At 36.8% G+C, this 10,879-nt stretch overlaps 1 protein-coding gene across 1 annotated transcript; it reads right to left on the bottom strand.

Moving 5' to 3' along the window:
- Positions 1–10,243: 10,243 nt before the first annotated feature.
- LOC137959396 (secreted RxLR effector protein 161-like) lies at positions 10,244–10,879 on the bottom strand. The gene has a single exon (XM_068806789.1). It carries the CDS (start codon positions 10,877–10,879, stop codon positions 10,244–10,246), a length of 636 nt encoding a protein of 211 aa, XP_068662890.1.

Genomic DNA, 10,879 nt, shown 5'->3' with positions numbered 1-10,879 from the left:
CTTCCAGCCACGACCAAGTTGCATGATGTGTTTCATGTCTCCCTACTAAAACCCCGTAAAGGCTCACCACCCCCCGACCACTCTGTTCCTTCCTCTATTGGAAAACGGACGTGTCATCCTTACACCACCCACAATGTTATGAGCCAGATTGGTTAATGACCAGTGGGGGATTCTTGTCCATTGGATAGCCATCGAACCTACAACAACTACATGGGAACTGTTGGACAACTTCAAATAGGTCTACCTAGCTTACGAGTATCAAATTTATGAAAAAGAAAAATACTTCAATGACTTCATTCACTTATTATAATCAGAGTACATGAACCTCTATTTATAATAGAGGAAGGTAGTAGAGTCCAATTACGATAAAACTACCTTTGTCCCAATTACACCCAAACTCTATTGGAAGATAGGCCCAAGCCCACACGACCAAGGAAAGCCCACATATCTAAGAGTATTATAAGATGGGTCACATGACCAAGGAAGGCCCACAAGATGGGCCCAAGCACATGAGAAGTAGGACCCACCATGATTACCACAAGTTGGCATCCTTATAACATAAGTTGGAAGATCAAGAAGGACTCACAAAGGCATCTTTATCTTATGGTCATGTCCTAGAAGAGTTTTGGTTTGAGTTATGTTTGTATTTTATCTATATTGAGTTATTTAAATATGCTAGGACTTATTTTTAAGTGTTAGAGTTTGGGTGTAATTGGGACAAAGGTAGTTTTATTGTCATTGGACTCTACTACCTTCCTCTATTATAATTAGAGGTTCATGTACTTTGATTATAATAGGTTAATGAAGTCAATGAAGTATTTTATTTTCCATAAATGCAACATGGTATCAGAGCCAGGCTCTGTGAGTTGACTTGGTCAACCCATAGAGATAATGAGATCTTTTCTCTAAACCATAAACCCTAAGTCTAGGTTCGTAGTTTTATTTTTTTCAGTCCCTACACCTATAGTTTTCTTTGCGTTTTCACATCTATACTCAGATTTTTATATAACAAATTATATATTTATGAAAATATATTTGAGTCTATTTTCCAAGTAAAAGACTTTTTTTCCAATCGGAGTTATCTACAGAGAGATATCAATATTTTAATGAGCAAAGGTCAGATTGCAAAAGAGGTTCGAGCAGTAGCAGAAAGCTTCAGATTCTGAGGTATTTTATATTCTCAAGAACTAGACTTTATATGGAGATAAATATATATCCAAAGACAGATCTGTAAGTATATTCTCTTACATATTCAACCAATTTTCAATCAGATTTATCTACAAAGAGAAATCGATATTTGAAACAGCAAAGATCAGATTGAAAAAAAGGTTTGAGTAGAAGCAGAAAGCTTCAACTTCTGAGGTATTTTATGCTATTAATAATGAGACTTTATATGGAGAATTATATATCAAAAGAAAAATTTGTAAGTATATTTTCTTAAATATTCAACCAATTCTCTATATGAGGTTTTTATAAGAAGATATTGATCTTGGAAGAGTCAATTGTCATGCTAAAAAAAAGGGAGAAACGGTACCTAGTTCGGCCAGATGACAGAGACTGAAATCTATCAGATTATTTATCTTCTTATAATTATATTTTATGAAAATAAGTTATAATTTAATAAAAGGTATTTAATTCTAGTTTCATAACGAAATATTTCATGTCAACTTGAGCTATATTTTAAGATATATTCGCATTGGAAGAATCAAAGGTCATGCTGGTATCCTATTGCATTGAAAAATCCGAATTTAAGCTTATTGTTTTGCGTCACTATTTAAGTTGCTATAAAAATATCTCATGTCTCCCTGGTTTAAGGGCTTATTACTGCATCTACATTATTTGGGCTTATTATTGAATCTATGATATTTGGTTCAAGCTGGGATCACTGTCATTACCTCCCAGCTTGATGGGGCGAAGTAGAAGTACAAGAAATAGGTATTTTATTCAAGATGTTGTTGATAAAGTTTATGTGACCAAAATATTCAATATAGGGGGAACACAAATGAAGCTTGTGCAACTAAGAAGAAATTTTTATATCGGATTATTTCATAGGTTCTTTTACAAAGTTTATTATTTGGTTCGTGCTATATGTGTTGGAAGATGGTCATGTTACATTACAGCTGCTGCTATTATGTCTCTTCGAATGAGACATTATTATTGAAGAAGAGGTCCTCAGTACCTTTTCCACCACCGTGTCCCTCCATAGGACAACGACTCTCAAGCTGTAGGAGTAATAAAGGCCATTACAGGGGGGTAGTGTGTTTATTTATAATGGTGTCCCAATCTGGACACTGACTCTCATGGTATCCCATCCATGATATTTTTTTGATTTAAATTTATAATGGTGTCCCAATCCGAGCACTGACTCTCATGGTGTCCCAACCGAGATATTTTTGGAAGTCAAATAAATTATGGTATGAGAAAAAGTACTGAGGCCACCTCTTCTTCAATAATAATGTCCCCAAAGAGACATAATAGCTACAGCTGAATCTAACAAGGCCATTTTCCGACTCATATAACACGAAAAAAATAATAAACCTTGTAGAAGGACCCATGAAATAATCATAATCCGATATAAATATTTTTTCTTAGATGCAAAAGCTTCATCTTTTGTGCACCTCATTTCTTGAATATTTTGGTCACATAAACTTATCCCCAATATATGGAATAAAATATCTTTTTCTAGTACTTCTTCTATTTCTGCCCCTCAAACTGGGATGTAATGGTAGTGATCCCAACTTGAACCAAATATCATAGTAGCAATAAGCCTAAATAATGGAGATATAGTAATAAGCCCTTAAACCAGGGAGAAGTGAGATTTTTTCTTGATTTAGCAACTCATACAGTGACGCAAAATAATCGGCTTAAATTCGGATTTTTCAATACAACAGGTTACCAACATGGCCTTCTATTCTTCCAATACAAATATATATTTAAATAGAGATCATATTGATATGAAATTTTTTCCTTCTGAAACTAGACTTAAATACCTTTCATCTAAGTATAACTTCTCTTCATAAAATATAATTATCAGAAGATAAATAATCTGATAGATTTTGGTCTCTGTCATCTGGCTGAACTAAGTACTATTTCTCCTTTTTTCTAGCATGACCATTGATCAATATCTCCTTAAAAAAATATCATACCGAGATTTGGTTGAATAGGTAAAAAAATAGACTTACATATCTTTCTTTTCATATATAATTCTCCATATAAAGTCTCTTTATTGATAGCATAAAATTCCTCAAAAGTTGAAGTATTTTGTTGCTGCTCAAACCTCTTTTGCAATCTGACCTTTGTTGCTTCAAATATCTATTTATCTTTGTAGATAACTCAGATCAAAAATTGGTTTCTCTTTGGAAAGTAGAGTCAGATATCTTTTCATCAATATATTATTTTCAATATGAAAAACTCGGTATAGAGGTGAAAACACAAAGAAAACTACTGGTGTAGGGATTGAAAAAAATAACTATGAACCTAGACTTAGGGTTTAGGGTTTAGAGAAAGGGATCTCATTATCTTTGTGGGTTGACCATGTCAAGTCACAAAACCTACTCGATACCATGTTGAATTTATGGAAAAGATAAATACTTCAATGACTTCATTCACTTATTATAATCAGAGTACATGAACCTCTATTTATAATAGAAGAAGGTAGTAGAGTCCAATTACAATAAAATTACCTTTGTCCCAATTGCACCCAAACTTTAACACTTAAATATAAGTCCTAAATAACTCAATATAGATAAAAGACAAGCATAACTCAAACTAGAACTCTTCTAGGACATGACCATAAGATAAAGATGCCTTTGTAAGTCCTTCTTGATCTTTCAACTTATGTGATAAGGATGCCAGCTCGTGGTAATCATGGTGGGTCCTACTTCTTATGTTCTTGGGCCCATCTTGTGGGACTTCCTTGGTCGTTTGGCTCATCTTATAATACTCTTAGATATGTCGATCTTCCTTGGTCGTGTGGGTTTGGGCCTATCTTCCAACAACGAGGTTGAGGACAAGCTCTTTCTCCAGGGGGGGGGGGGGGGGGGGGGGGGGGGGGGGGGGTGGGGCGGGGTGGAGGGGAGGATGTTGAATGCTTTATTTTCATATTGTTTTAAATTCATTTTTATGCATTATTTAAGTTAAATTGCTGCAGGGGTAGAATTGTAAAATTAAACCCTAAAACTATGTTGGCATCAACCCTCCTTAGAGGGGAAGGAGAATGAGAAAAGGCAAGTCTTGAATCGGGTTAAACAGGGTTTGGAGTTCTCCTTCACGAGCTCTAGGGTTTGGAGGTCTCCTTCACAAGTTCTAGGTCCAGGTTGCCTCTTGAATCTGTATTTCTTTCTTCTCTCTTTGATTTTTTGTTTTACCTTACTCTTCACCAAAAACAAGGAGAGATTTCTTCCTCTTTTTAGAGATTAACAAGAAGCTTTTAGCTTCTAATCCGTGCACAACAGTAAGAGAGGATCTCTCTCTCTTTCCATAGAAAAGATAGAGGCTTTCCAGCCCCTATACTGAGAGCAACCAAGGTCAAAGGTTCTTCAGCCTCTAAACCAGCGAGCAGCAAGGTTAGGGACTCCTAACTTCTAATCCGTGGACTGCCCAAGTTACAGGCTTTTCATCCCCAAACCCGGACAGCAGCAGGAAGGGTCCTAACCCCACTCACCCGTGAGCAACAAGGGGCCATCCCCCTCCTATCCGAAAGCAGCAAGGGCTTCCCAGCCCCTTACCAAGAACAGCAGCCTAGCTACAAAAAGGAGGCTCTTTTCATCCTAACTGAGAGCAGCAGGTCTCTTACAACACTGGATTCACCAATCCCACACCGAGTTACTCTGTCCATTACAAGGGACCATAACAATCTGTTTTGTGGTCTCAAGGTGGACAACATTATTTTTCACATGTTCCTCCATGTTGTTAATGAACTAACTAATGACAACCAAATCATTCTTCAACCATTTAATGTAGGAACTATCATCTTCATCTATGGGTGGAATTGGTTTAGCCAAATGTCCTAAAAGATATCTAGTGATAAGGAATCTCTTAACCAATTGAGCCCAACTTAAGTCATTTGATAACCCTCTCAAGGGTATTGTGGTAATCTTAAGTCAGTCACTTTTACCACTCATATGTTCATAATATTCACTCATTACTAATGAATATTCAATGCACTATATCAACCAACCAATAATAAAGAAGAGAAAACCAATCAAGCCAAACCGAGCCAAACAGAGTCAATTAACAATTCACACTAAGTTAAACCAAACCAAGGCCTTAATCATGCACGTAATCAAGGAGACTATGAATCCAAGTGCTAATCAAAATCAGATAAGATTGAATCCATATCTTCCTCAATTAATAAAGAATTATAAAGGCAAGTAAAATCTCAAGGGATCTTGGACAACTTAGAGGGTCTTCTTAAAGAAGGCAACCTTCCTTCTTTGTCACTTGCGCCAACTATGAAGATAAGATCTCAATCTTTGACTTCCTTCTTTCCTAAATGATTTAGGAAATAAATTCCAGAGAATAATCTAATATATGATGCCTTTACATAGATAAATCATAACACTTCATTTTCTCTTACCTTCCTTTTTAAGCTCTAGAAGAAGAAACTTTCCATCTATGCAAAGTGCGCTAGCTTAGTGATTCAAATAAAAAAAAATTTACCTTTTCTCCTTTTTTTTAAGATAATCCAGAGGATATCACAGTCAATTGAATATAAAAAATCGTGCAAAAAAGCACAACGCCTTTAAAAAAAAAAAAACTTCTCTTGATAACAGAAAATCAGCCTTCACCGAGCTCTTTAGAGAGTAAAACATACAAACAACAGCATAAACCAGTCTTGAACGAATTTAATCATGTTTTGATCCTGATAATCCATATATACATTAAGAGGACAAGAAAAATTTCATCCAACATATGTTTTTCTAGGAGTGAAAATTGAACTTATGATAATCCAACATAGGCTAAAACCGAGCATTCTCTTAGATGAAAAATAAACCGATCACAAGACATTATCATGCATGAGATGAAACATTTATCTTTTATATAGAGGATACAAAATTAGTAAACCTCTTGTCGAGATCAAGATATTATCAAAATCATCTCATGAAGGGTAGAAAAATAAAAGACACTTATCTTGCTTGCTGAGCTTTTGTTGCACCAACAACAATACATGAAATTTGATAAAACTTACTTAATCACCACCTTAATGTCAAGATCCTAAATCCATTGCTCTTATTCCATGTTGGATTTAGGATCCCATGACAAGGTCCTTGAGTAGAGGGTGAGAGAGAAGAGAGGAAGAAGAAGAAGAGAGGAAAAAGGGAGGAAGAAGGAAGAGAGGTGAAGAGAGAGAGAAAGAGGGATGGCTAAGGAGAGGAGAAAGAGAGACTTTGAGAAAAAAATATAAGCACGAATTTGAGAGAGAATAAGGGAGACTTAATGATCTACCCCTTACCTTGAGCCTCTATTTATAGTTTATGAAGGAAGGTTACAATGACTACAATGCCCTTAAGAGTACAAGCTTTCAAAAGGAAAAGACATAAGTAGACATATATCATCTTCTTTAATTGCACCCTTGTGTCATCCTTATGAGAAGATCACTTAATTACTCTTTGTGCCATCCTTATGAGACATGGGTATGGTTATTACCTTAATGCCACTTGAGGTTTCTTCCAACAGAGATAGAATGGGGCATGCCACATCCACCCTTCTGTAGTTTCAACTTTCAATTTTCCACATGTTGATCTGTCTAATATGAAAGACCCCTTTTTTCTCTCTTAATTTCAGACAAGACCCGTAAAGAAGAGTGAAAAAAGAGAAATTAGTGTAAGAAAATGACATGGGTAATCCATAGTTCTCGAAACAAGATCCATGAAACAAAGCAAAAATTAAAAAAAATCTGAAGATTGATGCAAAAAACTAATTACAAAGTGGTTTGAAAAAAGAACTCCGGAACCAATACAAACACAACATAGCAACAAAAGGTGGATACAAATAATCAAGCTGAGAAGGCAAGTTCTGATGTTTTACTGGGGAGACTGTTGTGGTCCCTTGCCATGGATCTAGTAACTTAGCATGGGATTGGTGAAACCAGAATTTGAATGATGACTTCAGCACTAGAAGGTGCTGGTATTCTCGGTTAAGAGGTATAGGAACCTCTTGTTGTTCTCAGAAAAGAGATTGAGAGACCTCTTGCTGCTCACAGAAAGAGAGGTTGAGAAACCTCTTGCTACCCACAGAAAGAGAGGTTGAGAAACCTCTTGTTGTTCACGGAAAAGAGGTTGAGAGACCTCTTTTCTCTCGGTAAAGGATTATGGAAAAAAAAGAAATTAAAAAGGGGTAACAGAGAAAATCAGATTCAAGAGGGAACCTGGACCTAGAGCTCGCCAAGGAGAACTCCAAACCCTAGAGCTCGTCAAGGAGAACTCTAAACCTGTTTAACCTAAAATCAGACTTGTCTTTCTTCATTCCCTTTTCCCTCTAAATAGGGTTGATGAAAATAGAGTTTAGAGTTTAAAAATTACACTTCTTCCCCTATGGAATTTTGACTTAAATAATTAATATAAAATAAATTAAAAGCAATATAAAATATGAAAATGAAAGAAAATAACTTAGTGACTCAGTGGCGCCTCCTTTGGATGACTCGGTTAGCTTTTGAGTCCTCAACAGAGACTTGGGAGGTAGAAGAAGCGAGAGAGGAGTGAAAGCATTGAAAAGAAGAAGAAAGTTATGCAAGACAAACAAGATGGATAAAAAATAAAAAAATAAAAGGAAGAAAAAATAAAAGTAGAAAACACCACTTGAGTTGCTATACGAAGTTAGGTGGAGAAAATGGGCAAGTGAGCTATGTTAATGGCCACTGTGGTTGTGTCCAAGACCGTGTCTTGGGTCGTGCTTCTCGGATTCAGTAGTTTATTTCAAGTCTTCACCAGTTGTGAGTGATAGCGAGCTTGGTGGTCGGAATTTCATGCTAAAAAGAAAGAGAGAGAAAGTGAGGAGGAAGGAGAAGAGCGAGAGAGAAAGGGAGGAGCAAAGAGAAGCTGGAGAGAGGGAGAGAAGGAGAGGGAGGTGACTGCAGATGGGGAAAGTGTATTGGCACTGGGAAGGAAGAAAGCTTTCTAGCTCGTCGGCTGAGGAGGATGAAAATGTCTGAGATTTCAAATAAGCCCCATAAAAGCTTCTCTACCCATTTCTATATCTTTTTTTTCTCTTGGAATTCCATCATTTTAAGATGAAAAATATTACATTTTCTTTTCCCTCCATGATTTTTTGCTGCCAAACATTGGAAAATCACTTTCTTTTTCCTTTTTCTTTTCTTTTATAGGGGTTCCAAACAAACCCTTAAAGATTAATGCAATGAAAGTCTAAGTCCCTTTCACATGGGAAAAATAAGACACTCGCTTTCTTGAATTGGTTGGATGGGATTAGCCTTGTGTAAAGGTGGGCAATTGATCGGGTTCTGTATGGAACCCGACCTAAAAACCTTTGGTTTTGGTTTTAGGTTTCACCCCGTGGGCTAGAAACGAGAAGAGGAACAAAAAACCCATTGGGTTTTGGGTTGGGGAAACTTTTTCCCAAACCTGATTTGCAGGGATAAGGTGGGCATATGAAACGAGGTAGGAATGAGATTGGGGTGGGTAGGGTTTATGTCAGGTTCACTGGGATGAGATAGAGATGGGTCAGGTTTATGGGGATGAGTCGGGGATGGGACAGGGACAAGGTTGTGAAGATGGGGATGTGGTTGGGGTCAAGATTGAGGTTTCAGATATTTTTTGCATTTTTTTGGCATTTTCACCCCTGTCCTTGGGTTACTTAATGGGACTAAGTTTATCTCTTGTATAGATATACTAACATAATGTTACAATTTGGAATGAAGAGTTGCTTACATTTAAACCAAAACATCAATTATATAAAAAAATATAAATGTTTAGTTTTTAAATATATTTTAATTTTAATTTTAATTTTTAATTCTAAGTGAGCCCATTTTTATGTACATTAAATTTTTTTTCTTTCAAAATTAGGGCTTGCACCAAGCCAAACCGGCTCACAAACTGTTCGAGCCTAGCTTGAAAAAATGCTCAACTCAGTTTAGCTTTTATTTGAGCTTGACTCGAGCTCAAACTTGAAATAAGGCTCATTAAGTATAAGAAGTCAAACTCGACTTGTTAACATAAATTTTTTAACGAAAAATACCTTTCTCTCATCAATTTTCTCTTTAGTTGGTTGATAGTTTCTCTTATTTACCTCAAACCTCAAGAATGATCGATCATTCTACCCTTTTGGGTCCCTCAACATCTAATGTTATTGTTTTTCAATGGAATAATCACTATTGATGAAGATGTTTGCCTTTTATTTTAGGTCAATTAAGCTGGTTATTATACATTAGTATTTTCCATTGCCAAGTTTTGGACTCCTTTATGATAGCTTGCAATTCAATGGTACTAAATTCATTACAATTTTGTCTTCATTTATTTTTTTTAATTTTTTTTATTTTAACAATTTTAAATGTAGGTTGGAACTTGAACCCAGCTCAAGCTCGATCTCAAACTCGGTTAAAATTTTTGGGCTCGAGCTCGATTCTAATTTAAGCTCAAGGCTGAGCTCGAGCTCGAATTCAAAGTATTAAGATCAAGTAAGTTTGAGCATATGCAAGTTTGAGTTTGACTCGACTTGATGCCACCCCTACTCAAAATGGCATGTAGCCTTATGGGGCCTAAATATGGATAATGACAAAAATTTCTAGGTGAATAAAGGTGGGTGAGAAGAGCCAACAGAGTTACTAGAGAGAGCAGCAACAACCACCACTGAAGGTTGACGAACCAGCCAAGAACAAGAGCTCTAAGCTCTGAGTTTGTGTGGACAGAAACCCCACCACTAGAGGCTGACGGAACAACCAAGGACTAGAGCTCCAAGCTCTGAGTTCCATGGACAGAAACACCACCACAAGAGGTTGACGGAACGGCCAAGGACAAGAGCTCCAAGCTCTGAGTTCACTGTGAATAGGAAGACACAAGAGAGGCTGGAAAATGGGAAGAGAGAAAAATGGGAGTGTTGCTTCCCTCTCATTCTTTTCTATTTAAACTTAGGGGTAGGTCAATTACAATACAATCCATGGGCTAAATACAATGCAACCTAGCCCAACTAATCCCTTTCTAATTAACCTATATACATGTAATTATGTAAACAACAAATGTTAACATAAATTCTATCTTATATACATTCCAACATATGGTAACATCCCCCCTCAAATTGATGCTAGGAAGTCAACCAACAACAATTTGCCAACCAGAAAATTATGTCGGGGTTGAGACATTGCTTTAGTAAAGACATCAGCCACTTGAAGATCTGAAGAGATGTACGGAAGAGATATTACTCGGCGCTCCAAGGTATCATGGATAGAATGACAATCAACCTCAATGTGCTTGGTGTGCTCATAGAAAATAGGGTTTTTAGCAATCTGCATATCACTTGTGCTATCCGCATGGAGAGGTGTAGAGGTAGTCTGAGGAAATTGAAGCTCAGCAAGAAGACTACGTAGCCATATAATTTCAGAACACGCAGTAGACATGACACGATACTCAGTCTTAGTAGAGGACTTGGACACCCAGTCTTGTTTCTTACATTTCCAAGAAATCAATGCATCCCCTAAAAACATACACCAACCTGTAGTAGAGCAACGGGTATCAGGGCACCTAGCCCAATCAACATCACTATAGGCAACAAGTTGAAGTGCAGAGCCTATAGGAAAGAATAACCCATGAGTAGGAGAACCTCGTAGATAGCGGATGATGCGCCGAACTGCCGCAAGATGAAGATGTCGAGGAGAAGACATAAACTGACTGACCTGATGAATGGCATAGGAGATATCAGGACGAGTCAT

Source organism: Aristolochia californica, unplaced genomic scaffold (assembly GCF_029961685.1).
Source record: "Aristolochia californica isolate CCGP_79_NKW_82.1479 unplaced genomic scaffold, dmAriCali1.0.hap1 SCAF_3, whole genome shotgun sequence".
In the NCBI taxonomy this organism is placed as follows: domain Eukaryota; kingdom Viridiplantae; phylum Streptophyta; class Magnoliopsida; order Piperales; family Aristolochiaceae; genus Aristolochia; species Aristolochia californica.
Note: the sequence above shows the minus strand (reverse complement) of the source record. Positions and strands in the feature narration are given on the sequence as shown.

Bases quoted from the DNA above. Each gene is read 5' to 3' on its own strand.
- LOC137959396 (XM_068806789.1), bottom strand. From the start codon at position 10,879: ATGACTCGTCCTGATATCTCCTATGCCATTCATCAGGTCAGTCAGTTT.